The sequence below is a fragment of the Triturus cristatus genome, chromosome 5_2, assembly GCF_964204655.1.
Source record: "Triturus cristatus chromosome 5_2, aTriCri1.1, whole genome shotgun sequence".
Lineage (NCBI taxonomy): Eukaryota > Metazoa > Chordata > Amphibia > Caudata > Salamandridae > Triturus > Triturus cristatus.
In genome coordinates, this window is record NC_140588.1 from 343,544,711 (window position 1) to 343,565,241 (window position 20,531).

Genomic DNA, 20,531 nt, shown 5'->3' on the forward strand with positions numbered 1-20,531 from the left:
CACAGGGCACACTGGTCTTGGCAAGCAGGCATTCGCTGGTCCTCCAGGGCAGGTGGACTTGGTTTCTCTGGGTGATGTCCCCTCACCCAGTAGGGAGACTAGCAGGCATTGGCCCTAATTCCTGGGCACAGACAGATGTCTTACAGAGGTTCCCCTTCTCACAGAGGCCGTCTGGCTGCCTGGCAGATGACAAAGTTTGGGGGTCCCAACCTCCCCTTCTAATAGTCTAATAATGCTTTTCTAGACACCAAAAGTGATTCAGGGAATGAGTCTTTAAAGTTTTATGTTGTGGGTTCAGCTTCTTTTGAAGTGTACTACCTAGTATTCCCTATAAACTCCCGAGTCGTTCCACAGCAGAAACGACTCGGGAGTTGATAGACTCACAACACAGTTCATGGGAGTGGCCAGAGTTCACACCTAGATGTCACCCACAGTGATATGTGCGTTATCAGGTTAATCCTGGACTCCCAGTCCTACACTTTATGATTCCTTTATAATCCCCATCTCCTTCCTGAGGTGTGCAGAGCACCCTTGTGAAGTGTAAAAAGGGAGTCTCTTCCTCTCCAGTGTATGTCCCACCCAGCTCACAGGAATGCAGCAAAATACAAATCTGTTTGGGGGGATTCCTCTACTCCTCATGCCTTCACCAGGCAAGCATGGGCCTCCCAAAATGGAAACCATGGCCCTACATTTGCACTCAGTGTATTTTCACAGCACACATACTCTCCTGTACTGTTACCGCCGTGCATTTTGCCCTACAGAGATACATGCATCAGCACACACATCCAGTCTGTGCGCACTGCTCAGTACTGTAGATTTTCTGTATTGCACTATGGTGTACTATTTACAAATCCACACACTGCCAGCACACACACACACTCACCATATGCACGCTGAGCAACACTTCACCCTTCATGTGTTGTGCGTCTTACAAGCAGACCAATGGCGTAGCTAGGGATGGGGGGGGGGGGGTGCGGACGGCCCCAGGCGGCACGAGTTTTGGTGGTGGCACCCCCCAACTGTTAACTGCGGCCGTGTGGATCGCCAGCACGCTCCCAGCTCTTCGATTAGGCCGCCGTGGGCGGCATATGCAGGGGCCGCAATGGGCGGCCTAGCTACACCACAGAAGCAGACACACACCCAGCACTTGCTTTTATTGTGCATGCACTACATCTCATTGTAATTTATTGCTCGCAAGCATACAGTACATTTAGTACATGCATTAACCATACCTGTACCACACAGTACTGATCTCTCTTTCATGTACCCTTCCCAGGCGCACACAAATCCAGCGCAGAGTCACTATTCCTGTGCTGCGCAGCACTCTACACTTACCTGATGTAGGCCAAGGGTGAGTTAAGCACATAGCAATTGAACTTTGGTAAGGGGAGTGAACCTGTAGGCCTCACTCCAGTGACGAAGGGTGAAAAGGACCTGTTTACTTCTACTGGTCACTACACGATATGCACCCACCACCGCACTCTTGCTGGCCAACACTTGGTGAAGGCAGTAGCCTTCCACCACTATGAGAGTAGCGTTTTGGGCGTCCCTTCAATCCAACAATACCCCAAACCGTGAGACAGACCTATGTCAAGATACACACTTATGATTAGTAAGAGGTGTTCTTACCAACATGGTAGAGTGCCTAGTTGATATGTTAAGAAAAGGACTCCTCCAAACTAGGATCATGGGAGAACTCGGTTTCTCCAATTATTGGGGATATAAAGGTAGACCTGGGATTGGAGAGTGTGTATGAGCACACACACAAAAGGCAACCATGCAGTTTGTATATGTTCAGCACTAGCTAGTTCGGTGCAGATTGGAGTATTTTACTTAACCACCACGTTTGCAACAGTTACTTCTTCTCTTTTTTCTTCTTTTTGAATTGTCCCGGAGGACACTTACTTTTCATCTCGGTACAGTGCAGCCCCCAACCCGTCGCTTCGTGCAGATTTTTTTCTGTGTGTTTTTTCTGCGATTTTTGTAAAGTTTCCACCAAGTATCTGAGGTTGAATGCGGAGCGTCAACCACTATACAAAAAAGTTGTCTTTTTTTTTCGGATCGCGCATTCTTGCCCAGATTAACCTGTTTGCACACTTTCTGCCCTGTGAAAACGTGAGCCCATCAGATGCCTCATAGCAAAGCCGAGCCAGCTTTCATCGGCGTTTAAAGGAATACCTGCTGTCAGGGATTAAAGATTTTGCAGCTCTTTCTTCGGGTTGTGTGCATAACTCCGAGGGGGCGGAGATCTGGCTTCCAGCGTGTTTTCTTTCTGAAAGCGAGACTCTTGGAGGGCACACTGCCGCAGCCGCATGCCGTCCCGATCACCAGTGCTCACCTTTAACACGTCCTGGCCAATGTGCCTTGGCAGATTGGACTCTGCGCTGACAACTTGAAACTCTTGCAATCACGGCCTTTCATCGACTGGTTCAGCTCTTGTCTTTGGTTTCTGCAGGTACGAAATATAGCGCAGCCAATCAGTCAGCACTCAGCCTTAGCCCGAAGCAGATTTTGGAAGCAATAGAAGAAAAATATTTAGTTCGGTTTTTCTGATCTGTTTTCCTGAATAAATAGGATCAACAAAAAAAAATGTTTTGCCATCTTTATTTATCATGTTATAATTAAACAAAACGTGCAAGGACACATCATTACAATGTATCAGATGATTGTCATTTACCATAGCATCCCCAGGCCCTGCATCACTATATATTCACTGTGCCAACCAACGGGACAATGAGAGAGATTTACATCCACCCAGATTTCCAGCTCTACACGTCCCACCCAGGGGGTCCACCAGTTACCCAGTCCGCTCTACCTCCTCTTCCTCATGGTCCACTTCTGTGGTCCTCTCGTCTGTCTCTGATGAGCTCTCTGTACACCTCTTGGGGGTGCATGTTGGGCATCTGGACCTACTGTCAGGGGATTAACCATTTTCGCCCCACAATGTGAGGTCCCCCTCCGCATTCTCATTTTTATTTCTTCAAACCTAGATTTATTGGCATTTATTTCAAAATCCAGCCGTTGTCATAGCATTTAGTAAATTATTTCGCACTATGGCACCACATTTCTGTAGCATGCATAGAATCATTTTGTTATACCCTTGGTTACAATGTGGGTAGACGGTAGACCATGCATGCGGTATTCCATAAGGTTATATACACTTAGGTCAAAATAACATTTACTGCAATCTTACCTCGCCTGTAGAATATAGGAAAGGACAATTCCAGCTATTCGAACCATTCTCTGTTGTATGCCAGTCTGTAATTATCCCATAGTTTATCAATTCCCTCCGCATTCTCATGTTCTTAGTTCAGACAGACGTCTCTCTTCCGCAGTGGTCCACTCAGTTAGGTCAGCAGTCCAGACTTGAAGCTCATGGGGGCTTCAAAAGAGCCAGTGTCTCGCTACACATTGTTTAACGAGTAGCAATCCCATTTCCTCAAATCTGTTCCTGGTTCTCTGGCCCTTCTTTAGGCCTGCGTATTAACCCCAATAGACCATGTTTTATCGCAACGCGGTTTAAGGGCGGTCCCTCGTCCTATTTTTAACAACTGCCATCTGTCCGTAATCCATCATCGCTCTGCAAGCCCAGGTCATATGTGTGACCGTTGCTACCCCCTCACCACATCTTGGGCAGTTCGTAAGATATGTTGGGAAGATCCTATTTAATCGCTGCGGTGCAAGGTAGGTGTGGTGCAGATAGTAAACGTGTGGTAGCTTAAACCAGGCGTTACTGGCAACATTTTGGACCAAGGCACAGGTCTTGCTCCTCTTCCGATCAGTCAATGACTCCTGTAGGTGTGCTTCCCAAAGTCTTCTCACCCTCAGTGGTCCCTTTTTCGGTCTTTCTTCGGCACTGCATAGAACCTCGAAATCATGCCAGTACACAACACTACATCTAACAATAATTCTAATGTATGGGACACCGCTGGCACAGCAGGGGAAACTGTCAAGATTATGCAGAGATTTGGAGGTACTGTCCAGGGCCCAGCCAGAAAGCCTTAAACGTGATATATATATATATATATATACACAGGCCATTAATTGCCTATTCCTCTGCAACTACCCTCCCACCCTTGCGTCATATCCGTTTCTTGTTGTATCATTCGGAATAGTTGTAACCATCAGATATCCAATTTCCTTCGCGAAGGGTTGGCACATAAGGGCCCTCTGTATCGCTAGTTCCCAGAATATAGACCACTGTCGTACCACAAACAGGCAGTCCACAGACACACAAGGCCCACTTATAAGGAGCATTGTCAGCTGCCCATCATGGACCGTGCCCGCCAGTAGTATCTTCTACCAAGAATGTTTGCAAATCATTTTTAAAAATGTTTCAAATTATTTCTCATCTTGTTTTTTCTTTTCAGATGCAGTTGTAGGTACTGCCACATAGCTACACAACCACCTCTGTAAAAAAAAAAAAAAAGAAAAAAAAGTATTGAAAACGATAATGCTCATTCCGCCAACAACAATTTCATAGTCCCTGATAATTGGGTGCAGCACCTCCGAAGATGACAGCTGCAGTGCTTATTAGTGCTGGAAGCTTTCACTATACCAAGGCTTTATTTCCCGATTGGAAACTGCAAGTCTTCATGTAGTGTTGTTTTCTGTCTCATGTTCTGTATGACAGATTTCGGAGCTCTATTGTGTGGAATGTATTAATAGCCAAGCATTGCTGAAGTGAAAGTGATGTTAAGAGTCTTGATACTGAGGCGAGTAGGATGTGAGGCAGTTGAGAGGAGGCTGGAGAGATGGAAGAAGTCAGGAGTAAAGCAAAGAGGAAGTAAAGGCCTGGGTCCACAGATTGACGCAGGTTTCCCAGAGAGAAGCCTTCACACCGATAGCCCATGGAGCAAGGTCACATTTAATTTACATGGGGTCCGTTTCACGCTTATCCTGTGTTCCTGGACCCATCCGTGTTTGACTTGAACCAATCCTACTTTCGCATTAAGATGGCAGCGTTTGAGAGGTGCACCCTGGGATACATTTCATTTCAGATGACCTGAAAGAGTTTCACACATAAAGCAATACTGATTTGCCATCAGAATTTCTGTGTTTGCCAAAAGTTAAGTCAGGGGAATGCAAAGATATTACTGAGGATACTGTGCTGATCAGTGTGGAGAGGTTAAACACGGGGAAGATAGCAGAAAACACCTTGTTAATCCAATCCCATGGATTTATCATAGCCATAGGGAAGAAGATATTTACTCCAAACATAGTAAATTTAATCACCAAAATCTGCTCAGTGTTGTGTAATTTATTGCAAAATATTGTTTTCGAGAATCTCAAAATGAGTTATCCGATATTTTTGCAGACGGAGTGTAGCCGCACGTGTTACCCATATTGACGTTGCATCTGGGAGGATTGAAGTAGTGTCAAATAATTTTGGATTCAACTGAGACTGTACCATTATGTTTGGTTGTTTGTTTTAGTTATTTAACCCAAAAATGTTCCACACTCAAAACACATGGATTGGTCTTTTGTTTATTGCAGCACACTGTATTATGTTCCGCAATGATGGCTTTGCACATCTTGCATAGGATAAACACTAGAACAAGGCAAAATGGATACACATTACTTACGGGACCAGAGAGTACCATTTGTCTCCTCGAACCGAAATGGTTTCCAAAGAGAGTCCAGGCTGGGTTCGCCTCTGCTATGTGGCTGAGAGAGTGAGACCCCTTCACCTGTTAGTCACTTAACAGCGAGGCGGCCTTAGGGTGGCAAACACTGCTAAACACAAAGCCAATCCAGCTTTATATATCCGCATCATGCACACTTCCCTTACCTTCCAAACTCCACAGACACCCAGCTCAATTCAGGTCCTTGGATTTGAATGTGGCGGCTGGAAGGTGTAAACATTTTAAAAAGCGAGCACAGCTAACGGTGACAGATGTGATATCGAGAAATTGACTAAAACCCAAAAGGTCATCGATAATAGGAGAAAATCTTAAATTAACATGACAAACAAGACCTCATCTAAGACATTAAAGCAAGATTTGAAGACCGCAATATCAGAAGCCCAGGCAGCAAAAACTATTGATTTTTGGTCTTCATTATTTGGTTGACAGCACTTATATAAAATTGGGAAATTTCCTCATTGCTCTTGGCTAACGTATTCATCTTCCTACAGTTTGCGTTACTGTTCTGGACCCCACTTGGCCAAGTATGCAGAGTCACTTATAAAGGCCCCAAAGTCGGGAAAACTCTCATCTCTGCATAGACAGCCTGGAAAGGCACAATCCCTGTATCCTTCTGCACTTTAGAAACATGTTTATTTATTTATTTTATTTGAAGTTTTATATAGCGCTGGCCAGACCCGGAGGTATCGGAGCGCTTTATATGAAGATTATCTAGTTCCAAAATTACGTCAGTTACAGGAGCCTGGTATAACATGGTGAAAAAAACAGTGTTACACAGTAACACGAGATTGCTAGAGCATAGCTTAAGCATAAACACACATTCTATGGGGTATAGAAGGAAGAAGGGAAAAGTAAAATGGGGTTGGAGTGAAGATCGGGTTAGGAAAGGCTGGAAAGGGGGAAAGTAATTCAGGGGAACCAAAAAGGCAAAGAGAAAGTCAAACAAGCTGGCTGATTTATCGGAAGGCGGGGAGGAAGGAGACACAGCGGAGAGATGAAGGAAAGTCTGCCCAATGTCCGGCTGGGTAGGTGACGGCCGAGGAGGAAATCTACCACCAATCTCCTCTATAGCTTCCTACATAGCTCCACCGGGCATCGCCATATTGCTAGGTCTCTGCAGACGGTGGAATGTTCAAAGATTCCTCGGAAGTTGCTGAGACTGGTTAAACCTGGAGGTATCTGAGTGCTTTACATGAGAACAGATTGCATAGTTAACATTAGTTACTGGAGCATAGTAAAACAAAGAGACAAAAATCCCCATAGGGGATAGAAGGTAATGGGGGAGGAGGGTAGAGTCAAGGGGCTCGGAAGCAGGTCAGATCTAGTCGGCAATGGAAGAAAGTAAATCGGGGGAAAAAAATAAACAGCAAAGACCAACACATTTGAGAGGTGCAACAGAACAAGGCAAAAGGCAGGTACACGTAGTAAAAGAGTCAAGGGGCATCGGAAATAAGGCAGATGGTGTGAAAAAAAAAAAGTTTGAGTCCGGAATGTTCCAGGTCTGTCTCCTTTCTGGACCCAGCCAGAAAAGCAGGAGAAAATAGTCTTTGCCCACAATTCAGGTGAAAGCTGACCTGCCTAAATGAAGGAACTTGGGATAAAGCCCACTGCTGAGAGCTCCCTGATCTTCACCGGAAGTGACCACTGAATCAAGACAATGGCAGAGGCCATACTTATCTGAGCAGTTATCCACTTCCTAGCCTCTTTCCATGTAGAGGACTTTAGACAAGTCAACCAGTGCTATAGGTAAACTAGCAGGACTGCAAGGTGATACTTTTCCAGATCCGGAAGTTCTAGGCTGCCTAGATTTTCCAGCATGTGCCTCCTTCTCTTTTCTGTTTCACTCTTTGGGTCATATCTTTTTTTGGTTAATATGTTGGTTTTCTGGGTAAAGTTCCAGACCTCAATGAGTTCCAAGTGGAATTCTTTAAATGATTTGCCTCAAAGGTATAACCATCTCTTTATAACATGTTTATTAAGGAGGCTGCGCAGGGAGAGGGACAACGACACACCCCAGACTTCTTGCCCTGCTTATGGACCGATCTTGCACGTAGCACTGGCAAAGGGTCAGAAAATAGCAAATCCAGTGACCATGGTCCTTCTGGACTTTGACATTGGCTTGAGTGAAGGTGAATGGGTCGTCATCCGCCCCATTTCCCATTGAGCAAGGCACCAGGCGACTCTCTATTACTATGTGCTCTAGTTTTTGAGCCATTGGCTCAGTTGATCTGGATTGATGCTTGAGTTTGGGGCTTCAGATGGTGAAAGGGCTTTGGAGATGTATATTCTTAAATGCAGATGATGTATTTTTATACCTCCTAGACCCAGCAGAGATGTGGATCAAGTATTGGATAGCCTAGAACTCTGTGGAGAGGCCCTGGTTTGGTCGTTAACTGGGCTAAATCATTAGGGGTTCTGATCAAATGGGAGATTGACTCCTGGGGTGGACTGTCACAGCTGCAGGTGTGCCAAAATAGTTTTAAATGCTTGAGTGTGCAGGACTCCCAGACATGTTGGAACTACAACATAACTTCACTGCTAAATAGAACCAAGCTGGACTTAAGGAAATGAGCCTTCCTGCCGCTGTCCATCCTAAGACAGTGTGCCCTCAATAAAATGATAATGCTTGCCTGGTGGCTGTATGTTCTTCAACACTACCCATACGAAATTCTGATATCGACCTATAAAAAGTTGCAGACCTCTTACAAATCTTACTTCTGGGTGGGCAAACACTGATGATATTCCTAACAAAATGCACACCACACAACTATGAAAGGGGATGGTTGTGACAAATATGCTCCTGTACTATTGGGCGGCAAATATGCTGATAATTAACAACTGGCTGTTTGGATAAAGGAGTGACCTAACCTATCGCTTTTGGATTAGTTGTTAGCTTCATACACAGCTCCAGGAGTCCAGCATCTCTCCCAGGGGTCATGAAATAAACGCTGTGGACTTGGAGGTGTGCCCTGAAATGCATCAATTGTTTCATAATCCCCACACAGGAAATATCCCTCTAGACAGGTGTCTGGTTGGCCTGTGTGGATAAGGTACAAAACAACAGAAGAGTGGAGCCAAAAGCATTAGAGAGCTAGCAAGAAGAGACATGCTTCATCATTGGGTTCCCACCAGAGAGGCTGAGTACCTCTGGTGTGCTTCAACGCCTGATTACAGCGGAGCGTATTTTTGATTGTGATTGGTGCAGATCGTGATAGTGCAAAAATTAAAATTGCCTTTACCAATCCAAAAAAATGTATTGGGGGAGTGGTAAGGCAAAGTTAAAACACTTAAGGTAAGGTGGATGTAAGACCAGGTAAATTGGTCCGTCACATTAATATGTGGTGATCAAAATGTGGTCCACATTTTGAAGCATGTCACCAACTAGTTTGGTTTTCTTCTAGAAAACAAGAGTGACTCCTCCTGCCAGGACTCTAATGCTTTTGGCCCCACTCTTCTGTTGTTTTGTACTGTTTATCAGGGGGCCCAAGAGTGGCTCCAGTCCTTTACCCTCTCTCTCTTGTTTACAAAAAAGAAAACGGTGCGGATAAGGCACAGGACTTTAAAGGATCTGACTCTGAAGGCATTTCAAAGCTGGGAGACGTCGGATCAGGATAGTACAAGAAATCATACAAGGAGCACAGGGAGGAATTCACATTGCCGAACTTGCTATTCTCTGCATTTTTACTGTTGAGGAGTTGATGCTGGCCTCACTGAAAAAGTCCACAAAAGTCACCCCGAGTGAAGCCTCTTTAAGGCCAAGCTGACTACAGAACTATGGGTGCCCATGGTATTTCTAGGTAATACCGCTCCTTGGTAGTCTCTGCCCCAGACCCTCTATCTGACTTATGGGCTAGGGCAGTGTAGGGACCCTTGATGCCGATTGCAGAGAGAGACAGATTCCACTCAGGGTCCTGGCGATCTCCTCTGGTCTTCGCCTGATTTTTGTGGCAGTTAAAAGGAGGATACCATAAGGATTCTCCTTTAGAATGATGTTTTTCTTTAATAAGTAAAAGTGGTATTGACGAGCCCACCATCCAGCGTCTCCTCCGCTCTGCATCAACCTCTCAGCTGCTGTTACCAACAGCCAGGGTTCTGAAGCAAAACATCGAACTCGGAAGAAAGCTGTGAGATGCGCTGCAGCAACGTTCCACAAACAGGTAAGTAAATCCAAGATAATGTGACCTAAGCAACAATAAGAAACCCCATACAATGAGAAACCCCCAAACGCATCTGTACAATGCGATACAACACTGATTCAACTCGGTTACCTGCACATGGCCTACTTCACAACTGAAAAGCTTTGGCAGATGGGAATTAAAAAAGGCCCGGAGTGCACCTTCTGTCCAGAGGGGAGAAGATCATTCCTCCACATCGTTTGGCAATGCCCAGTCATCCGATGCTATTGAGAATGGGTCGAGAGGTGCCCTACGTACTGCGCTTGAGAGACCTGTTTATCGACACCCTGTATTGGCGCTACTGGGCATGCTGGATGTAGAGGGTGGGCCTAGATGTAGTCCCTTGCCCCTGGGGATGGATTCAGTTGTGGCAAAGAGAGAAATAGAGAAATAGCCCAGAGGTGGAGGCCCAAGGTAGCCTGGAGTCTATGGGAGTGAGGAGAGGGGTGAACTATTTTCCTCACATGGAGGAAGAGTAGTACTTGATCAGGGATGATGACCATGTAAACATAAGAGAATATCTGGCCCCAGGCATGCGTAGTCCCAAGTTGAATTATGAGGTGTCTTGTCTATGAACCATTGATAACGGGGGGAGAAATCCTTTAATGTGAAATGCCGGTTTTGTCGCGTACCCATTGGTTGTTCTGCCTAACTGCGACTGTCTTGAGATTATGCTGTCTGTAATTCTATTTGGAAGGGATTTCCTTCCCTCCCCTGTTTCTGCTGTTGGGATTTGATTTCGCCTATGCTCACTGGTTGCTCAGCCGCTATGTTTTGACTGTTTTGTGGGATTAACTTGCTTTGTTAAATAAATAACAGTTCTCATTTTAGAAGATCGATTTTCTGCTTGATGTCTCTTTTACAAATGTCACCTAATAGATACTCTCAGGGTAAATGTAATAAATGTTCCTGCTTATGCTGTTTAAAGTGAGCAGCTTCAGTTAATATCGGGGCCGACCATCATGTCCTTTACTTCCTTTGATCTTGTTCCATGCTGGTTCGCCACCACAGAATATTCAGATTTCTTTAGCTAGTCTGTATTTTCAACCTTCCACCTTCACATTGCTCCCACATGCTTCAAAGTCTACGTTGAACAGTAGCTGCTTTATGGGTTGTTTTATACATTCTAGATGGGTTTATCCTGTTGGTAAAGTTATTTTTATTTCTTTCTTTCTCTTGTCCGTACGTGATTTTTCTCCATCTTTTACTCTGTTTGTTTTCATGATCTACTGTTTTTTTGTGATACTACTTTATCTTGTTTTTGTGTTCCTCCTTTAATGATTTTTTTCCTTTGTCGTTCCTTGTTTATTGTTTGTAGTCCTTGTACATCCATTTTCTTATTTATTTCCTTCGTTCTTTAACTCTTAATTTTGGTGACTATTTTTAATTCACTTTTGTTCGCTAAATATCATTGCCTTTATTCTCTGTTCTCTTTTTCATAAGCTCCCAGTGCTCTCCACCCGCTCCCTGCTTTATGAAATAAATAAAATGAGTCGATATGGAGTAAATGTGGTTATTGAAACATAATCTGATCTGACTCGAGTGAATCTGTCATGATTTATAATAGCCATATCACATCCATAGACCACTGCCCCTTTGTTTGCTGTTTTGTTTTTGGAAATATGTAAGAACTGATAATATTTACCACTTTTTTGAAGTAATGTTAAGTTCCTGTTAATTTACAAACCTGAGTTCTTGCTTTAAAATGAATTCATCAGGGATTTATGGCTGTTTCAAAATGGAATGTTTTTAGAGAAATGCGCTTCAAGGTTGCTCGATCCATATATTTGAACAAGCTTTTTTTTTTAGCAGACTTTAGTGAAATGGATGAAAATAGGATTGAAGAATCATTCCAGTTTAAATGCAGCACAGTTGGGTTTAGTAATTAGCTTCCAAATTCTGCCTCTCCAAAGCCACACAGTCTCACAATGCAGTTCCCGAAGGCACCGCACCAAGCTCCTGCAGGCATACATTACAATTCCTTCAAGCACCGCCACCCCCTCTGGGCTCCTAGAGCCATTTGAACCAAGCTTTTGTGGGTGCCACCCTGTGCCACAGCAGGCTGCTCTATTTACCACTTCCACCATCTTCCTGTCTCGAAACCTGCATTTTTCCATTCTTTCTCTTTTAAAAACTCCCCTTTTTCTCATTCCCACTATCATTCAAAATACTCGTTTTCATTCACTTGCATCACTAATGACACAGAAAATAAGTTGCAGTATAATTTACCTGTTTGAAAAATTACATAGTTTGTTTCTGTTTTTGCCCATCCCTCCCAAAAGTGTGCTGTAAAATACATCCCCTCCAAAATCTCTTCAAGAGCCCAGAAGGCAAAAAAGAAAAACAAGAGGTCTAAACCTTAACCGTTCTATTAAACGCTTCTGTTATAAATGCTACTAATGAGGCTGGCCTTTAGCATGTTCGGGCTGGGCCCAGTTCCAGGCCCCGGCCTCCAGAGGGGAAGTCTCCGTCCGACCTGAGACGCACAGATAATTAAAGAGGATGAGTGGAAGGGGTGACAAGCTTGGCTTCACCCATGGTGCTACCTGACCAAAGACCAGCTCTGGTTAGTACTTTGTTTAATGTTGTAGCTTATGTTTTTTTTCTTTGTATTGCAGGTACATGGAATTGTCCGCAGATCGAGCTCTTTCAACACAGGAAGGATTGAACACCTCTACAAGAATCCTCAGGGTCACATCGAAGGAAGTAAGTCTTTAGTTGTGCTCCTTTGTAAGCCTGCAGGTCACCCTTAACTTGATCATTGAGCACCGATCTCACTTTTGGATTTGTTAATTAAGTTCCTTAACTCCTCACTTCTGAGAGTGTTCTGGTGTAAAAGTGACTAACGGAAGATGTATTGGAAATCCATCCAAATATTTTTTTTTTGATTTCAAAATCTAAAAAACTAAATGTCTTAGAAAAACTTTAGTTATGACTAACAATTGCTGCATGATCAGTATGTACATTAAGGCCCAGGGCGCCATATTTAAAAATGTTGAGCTGACTCAAAGTTACATTTTGAGTAGAAACTAGGAGTTATGGGGGGTTTCCACCAACTTTGAGCATGCATCTCCTGCCATTTTTTGATTTGTCTACTAACAATGGTGAGAAACTCTTAAAAAGGGAGCCGTAGTAAAAGGATTCTGACTGAAACTACTAAACAAACAGTGCAAAGCCAATAGTTCTCATTCGCATTTTGAGTCCTTAAAAAAGGTTTTAAAAAAATGCTACAGTGGAAAAAAAGATTGCTTTCTATAGACTTAGGAGTGCCCTTATCCAAGGGGCCACTTGGCTTAAATGTATGCACAATGTGACCAGGGCTCCTTCCCATTTTTACAGCCATATTCTTTAAAAAAAAAAGTGTTTTATTAGTTTTCATCATCCTATGCATACGTGCATAAATGCAAATAAAAAGAACATGTAAACTAATGTTGAAATCTCAAGGTACGTTGGTCCCTCCTCGTCTAATTCAGTGCATGTCGCCGTGGCTTGCTCCTCATCTTAGTTTCTCTTTGTGCCTACTGTCACATCTAATATACTAACAAGCTTTAGCCAAAATACCCCTCTTTAGGGTTCATCGAAGCAAATGGTTCTACTTATGGGTCATCGTGTGTGCCTATTTCTCATCTGTTGAACTCGTTTCTTAACCAGACTCTTTGATTACTCTCCATGGGCCCCAAATCTTGATTAATTTCTGAGGTCATCCTCGTGCCTAATATGAATTCTCTGCCTGCAAGCACCGGTTTATATTCTGAGCACAGTGAGACACGTGTGGTATTGTGCCACTTCCCTATATGCGCACCTCATCTCTTCTAGCCACAATCGTAGCAATATTGCAGAATAAAAATGCGTATTTAAGTATTGTTTGCTCCACCCTATTTCCATACATTCCACCTGTGTACTGAGGTCTATATCCAACCCACTTACATTGGTGGTTCACAGCCATATTCAATGACTTGCACACATGCAAGAGTGCTTCTTTGAATATGGCTGAAGCCTGTTTCACACTGATTCCAATATCGGGCAAGGACTGAACACTCTTGCCATGCTAAAGGCCCATCTCTTTACACAACTTGGACCTCAAGATTGTTGCAAAAGTCATAGCTAATTGGCTAGATAACTTGTTGCCCGACCTAATCGACCCTGAAAAGGTAGGATTTATTCTCAATTGAAAACGATTGACAAAACGAACCAGGCCCTACACCTTATGGATATAGCTAAAATAAGGGTAATGCTAAGGTCCTCCTTTCACTTCATGCTAAAAAAGTATTTGAAAGGGTGGGCTGGGGCAAAAATGCTTGATGTCCTGAGGAAATGTGGTTCTTTGTCGGATAACCACCCTCTGTTTCAACCCTGGGCGAGGGGTAGAGTCAATGGCCAATCCTCGGCTTTAGTACATATACATAGATGCATTTGTCAGTGCTGCCCCTCTGCCCATAACTCTTCCATCTTTTCCTAGAGCTCTTTCCTTCAGAAAGTCCATCTCTGGATACATGGAGACTCAAGACTTCCAGATCTGGTAGTCTAAGGGGTGCCTTAGGGACTTCCGCCTTGAAGTTTTTTGAAGAAATCAAAGATGATTACGAGATTCCAGAGACTGAACGCTTCCAATATCTACAGATTTAGCCCTGGGTAGTTCAAAGTGGTGTTAAATATTATGCCATTATGGAGCATATGCCTTCTGAAAAATCCTTCAACAGCGAACGCTTACTAGACACCAGTGTCTAAGATCTACAACCTTTTTGACTCCCCAACAACCACGTGCAAATCTCCCTTACTGGTCAAGTGGGAACAGGACCTCAAAATAACACTTGACCCTAAACAATGGCATGAAATATTTATTTGTACAAACAACTTCTATTGACATGCCCAAAGTAAAGAAATATTCTATACAGTTTTATTTCGCTGGCACTGCACTGCTACCCGTCTCTACACTATTAATCCCACTCTTCCCAATGTTTGCTATATTGGTTGTGGTGAGATGGACTCTGTTCTACACATATTATGGTCTTGTCCCTGGCTGGGAAATTTCTGGGATAAGGTGTACTCCACCAACTCTTAGATCCACGGCCAGAGCATAGTCAAATTGCTCTAGCAGATTGCTATCAGAGGGTATATACCTGCTTCACTCTGTAGCGCTTAAGAGGATCTCTCACCTATTTTTAGCAACCAAACGCACCATCTTCTTTTTCTGGGGTAAAACACCACACTATCCTACAAACTTTGGAGACATAAACACAAGAGCCTGCTGGGGCATTAGAAATTAACATATGACCTAGTGGACAATCTCAACTTTTCACTAGGTTATAGTCCCCGTGTCTAACCAAGGACTATAGAGGCTTAATTTTTCCACAATCTCTGGGGGCTTGGGGTCTAGTCGACCACATTGTTGTATCCTGGTCTGGCATACCTATGCCCTTAGATGACTGAAATGTGATGAAACTTTTAGTTGTATCTGCAAGTGGTCCTGGGTGTGGGATGGGATCCGTGGGGTGATTAGGGCATTTGTTGTAGGTGGGTGCTACAACTGTATGTTTTATTTTGCCTAAGTTGTGCTATGGAGAAAATAAAAAAACTTTTGAAATTAAAAGATAAAGCCACAGTAAAAAGTTAAGGGGCTAGACTTAAGGAATTACTAAAAATAATAAGGTGCCATTTTTACTTAATTATTAAAACAGGTTATTAAAATACAGTTCTTTTAAAACCACCTTAGTTTATTTTAAAAAAAGTGGCAGATGGGAAACTTAACAAAATATTTCAGATGAAAATAAAAGGGTGTCTGGGACAGGTGGGTTTAAGTCCCCTCGCTCCCAAGTGAATTTTCATCCCTATACTTTACACTGATTCCTCATTCTTTTTTTAACTTCATTTTTATTGATTTACTTATAATATATTATACATCATTAAAAAGGCATTGTATAAACACATTCACATTATAACCGTGCCACAACCCTCCTTGGTAATTGCATCAATGTCGTTTCCTAATGGTTATCTGTGTTGATTTGTCTTTACAACATATTGCTTAGTGATGCCAACTATAAAAGGTTCAAGACCTAATATAAAAGAAACTACATTTAACTCGTAACAAAGAACTTAAGTACATGCTTATTTTTTCCTGTCATCCTTGTGATTACGATCCGGGAAAACCCCACCTGTTGCAGGAGAGAGTAGCAGATATTGCCATGTCCAGTATCTCCAGTGTTAATAGGTCTACTTTGAGTCCCCATATGGGTTCTTTGGCCCGATGTTTCCGAATTGTGGTCAGCTCACTCTTTCCTTCGTGCATCCTGATAAATTGCTTATTTGTGTGTATTTTAATCCACTCTACACTCAGAAATGATTGCTTCTAATGCTTGCACAAGTTCAAGTTTTCTCAAACCTCTTGCCGTTTCCAAGTGGTGGAGGGTCCTTTCTTGATCTGTCTATTTCAGTGCTTTCCTTTGCCATTTAACAGTGCATGGTGCATCTCAACCTTTGCATTCCACCACTACCTGCCTTTTTGCTACCACCAATGAAGCCCTGTGAACTCTCCTTTATTTGGGATGTGGTTGGACATCTAAGAGGCATGATTTAGCAGTGCAATCAATTTGCCTCTCTGTAGCATTATTGACTAAGCCTGTAAATATTTTCCAATCGATTTTCAGATTTGGGCAGGCCTGTGTCATTTGAAAGAAATTTGTCAGTCTCATTAATTCATTGGCAATTTGCATGTGCATTCAGGTAAAATGTATTAATTAGAGTAGGCTCAATGGAAGTCCTGTGTAGGTAGTTGAGACATGCTAGGTTCAAGCTTGCGTTCTGGCATACTGGAGATGCCTTAGCCACTATTTGCTCCTATTCTGTGCCGCCAAGAGGCCCACAGATGGCCTCTTCCTACTTTACTCAACCATCATCCCGGTCTTGTAACTTCTTTTTGCCTGCACCTTGGCCAGAGCCCGCTGATCTTTAAGACATAAGTGATTGAGAGGAAAAAGCGGACTTAATTAACCTTTCCACTTAATCCGTTTCCATGTTTTTGTCAATGAATGACATTCACCAAACTGTTAGATCCAACTTGGCAATGTCTCATCTTCAAACATGTCTTTGAGTCCATGTTTTCGTTTGGATCACAGATCCTTTTTAGGTCTTGCCTGAGCCAGCGCATGCATGCGCTGCTCTGGCGAGACATTTAGTAAGCGGTGTTTTGAAAGTGCTACCCCATGCTTTGGCTGGCCTAGCGCTTGCGTTCACGTGAACATGCTCGCGCGCAGCCGCCATCTGTCTTTCACGGGTCATTAAGTGAAGTGCATCGCGATCACTTTCGCAGCGCACGTTAGAAAACCCCACTTTGTTGCACTGTGAAGTTTTCTACTTGTTTTCAATGCTCTAGCTTCAGTATTCAGTGTTTAGCCATTTTAACGGTTCTTTAGACCATGTTTTAATACTTGGTACCCGCCTTCAGTTTCCACTCTTATTGCACTATTAACAGTGTTTTAATACACTCCCCCATAGCGCACCGCTTGTTTCAACATTCCTTCCTTCTTTTAACCGCTGGCGCTATATCCCAGCGCACAACCTGCCCTTTTCAGCGCTCCATCCTGGTACTTCAGCCCACAACCCCAACATTCACAAATCTACTTATTCGTCTTTGGATCCCCATTCCAGTACGCTCTACTCCACCAAGGACCCGCCTGCTTTTAGTTTTCAATCCTTTACTCCAGCAGCCCCAACTTTGTTTCGCCTGTTCAGCTCCGCTTTCTTCTTAAAACAAACTGTTGTTTCATCGCTATCCGCAGTTGTTTCAGCTGCCACCCATTTTTATATTCTTTTCCACAGCCTTGTTTCAACACTCATCCTTTTCTGCACCCCTATTCTGGCACTTAACCACTTCCTTCGCTTCCTTCAGCGTTCGTCTCAAGCCAGCACCCCTCCTCCCCAACAAACTGTGTCCCAAGACTAACTTTCAGCAGTTTTACTAAGCACTCATCAGACGCTCGCACAGCTACACCTTAGAACTGAGATTCAGTTTCAAACCGATGAATATCCCCACCCCTGGCAAATATACTAAGGCTTCAGTCCCCACAGAAAAGAGATCTTACGGCAGGAAGTGCATGACTTTTATTTTCCATTTGACTTGCAGTGAAGCAACGGATATTTTTCGAGAGAGGAAGTAAAACTAGGGGATATGCAAACGTTTTTGTCAAAGGCGAAAGAGATTTATATCTAAATGGCAATTTTGTATGTGTAGTCTCATTTAGTCCCCGCCGCCACACTTAACCCTATCTCTCTTAAATGCTCTTGTCCCGTTTCAACACTCAAAACCCCACCTATCCTTCAGCAGCCTCCTTTCTTAGGGAACGCCTCAACCCCTGCGCCAGCCCACTCTGAAACTCCTCCGGTGTTACTCCATACATTCTGTGCCTTCATAAAACAAGCATTGGCATAGCCAATCGGTTTCACCTTTGGGACCTTATAAGTGTTTAGCCATGCAACAGTTGATGTTGTTGCAACAAGGATATTGTGCTGCATAACTAAATACTTATAAGGTCCCAAAAGCGAGACCTATTGGCTATGCCAATGCTTGTTTCCTTTCACACTGAGACCCACCGCCCCACCCTATGCCTCGACTTTTTTTTTCAGCTCTCCAAAACTGTTGCTTTTCCCTCTCTCCTGAACTCTCTTGCTTTGCTTTTGTAGAGGTCCTCCAAACACCAATGTGTCTCTCTCTCTCTCTCTCTCGCTCTCTCCGCTTTCCTTCTTCTAGAACACCCTCACCATCGTCCCTTAGCTCTGTTTTTCCTCTGAATCATTTTGTTCTTGCTCTCCACCCCAAACCACAAACACATCCCCTCATCTTCCCTTTATCCTCCTTTTCTGGTGCACTGTTTGTTCTCCAGTATTGGGGTGTCTTTCATAGATTCACATGCTTGAATATTCCCCGTTGTCGAAGTGGGAGTCCCACGGTACATAACGTAGCAATGTAGTAATAACATAAGCCTATATATGCATATAAGAAAGAAAAAACCCAAAGAGTTTTTATAGATAGACAACTTGTCACTTCTATAACATATCACAGTCATTATGTTTTAGTCCAAATTCCAGCCAATCAGGCGCCCGCACCCTCTTAGAATGTTCTCCTCAGAGGCTCAGACCCTCAGATTTTCTACCGCACGTCGTGTGAAGGGAGTCTCCATGAGCTCAGCTCAGATCCTTCTCATTTCTTCTCAGAAAGTTAGCTTTATGATGTCTACCACAAAGAAATCCCTTTTCAGACCTTGTGGAACCTGTGGTAAACAGAGACTTTATTCTGAAGACCCTCATAAAAATGCATCTATTGGCTATATCCTGAACATCAAGTAAAGGATTGTAAAATATGTAGAACCTTCTCTCAGAAGACTCTGAAGGACAGAGAAGGGCGTCTCCTTCTGTGGCTACAGAAGTTGAAGACTTCAGAGAATCCTCTCTCAGATGTGGAAAGTGTGTCATCAGTCAAGACTTCTTCATCCTTGAAGAGAACCAGTGAGTATCAAAAGGTTTCTCCAGAACCTAAGGTGGTGAAGAAACATCATGCGGATAAGCCCACTATCCCACCTTCAACTTCAAATGGGGTGGTTTCTTCCCCTCAGAGTCTTTCTGCACCTTCTACGCCCCCGAGATCTGATTCTCAGGCGTCAAAGACTCCATCTGCGCAGTATTTACTTCAGAAACTGCCTATCTCGTCAACGAGCTCGTTGTCGCTTCCTCCGTCGACGAGAGCTGCTGTCATCGCGTCTACGTCGACGACTTAAACATCTGTGTCTCTGAAGCCGGCTATGATCCTGTCGTCTGCATCTTCACCGTCGACGTTTGTATCCATTAAGGTGAGACCTATTTCGTCTACGGTGCCTTTGACTTCATCGATGGTGGCAAGCAAACGTAAGAAAAAGCATTCGGCGACGGTGGCCTCGTCGGTGACTGTGTTTCAGCAACGACGTCTATCGTCGACGGTGACCGCTAAACCTGCATCCATGGATCTGGTTCCATTGAAGTCTTCAAGCTCTTTGCTTCAACGGCGACATTCCTCTTTGGATATCCTGATGCCAATTCAAACTCCTTCTCAACCTCCACCTGAATTATTTTCTTCCGACAATGAGGAATCGAAGGATGATGACAGATTTAGGGATGCTCGCAGTCCCTCTGAACTTCTTATAAAATGTCAGGACTCTGATGATGATGATGATGATGATGACCTACAAGAAGAAGACTTTTCTACTTGTGACACACAGCCTGCGCCAGAACTTCCTATGGCACAGATACCTCGAACTCTTATTTCCAACCTCCAATTTGCGTTGGATGATTACTACTCCCGTTTTCCACATTCAGTACAGGCCTCTCCAGCGCCGCAAGCGCCTCTACAACCTCCTTCTACTGGAGAATCAGTTGCCACACCTTCTGCGTCGGCGATCAGAGTTCAACATCACGATGCTCCTCAAGTCATAGAGGAGGACAATGACGACGATAAGGATGATGAAGGTGACAGGGAAGAAGGTGAGCTGGATGACAGATCCCTTCTTTCTGAATGGGTAAACTATCCGATTCAAACACCGTCTCCCACTGCTCCAGCTCCTCTGGATTCTCCACCAGTTGACGTAGGTGGTTTCCATTTACTCCTGGAAAGAGCGGCAAAAAGATTCCACCTTCCTATGACCACCAGAGAGGAAGATTGTTTCCTATATGATTTTAAAGATCAGCC

The 20,531-nt window shown here is 43.7% G+C and overlaps 1 protein-coding gene across 1 annotated transcript in view; it reads left to right on the forward strand.

Moving 5' to 3' along the window:
• Window positions 1-20,531, forward strand: part of GMDS (GDP-mannose 4,6-dehydratase) — a 1,578,414-nt gene that overhangs the window by 277,154 nt on the left and 1,280,729 nt on the right. The window contains exon 3 of the mRNA XM_085607140.1: window positions 12,439-12,526. Within this exon, the coding sequence (XP_085463266.1) occupies window positions 12,439-12,526 (88 nt within the window). The remainder of the gene's footprint in view (window positions 1-12,438; window positions 12,527-20,531) is intronic.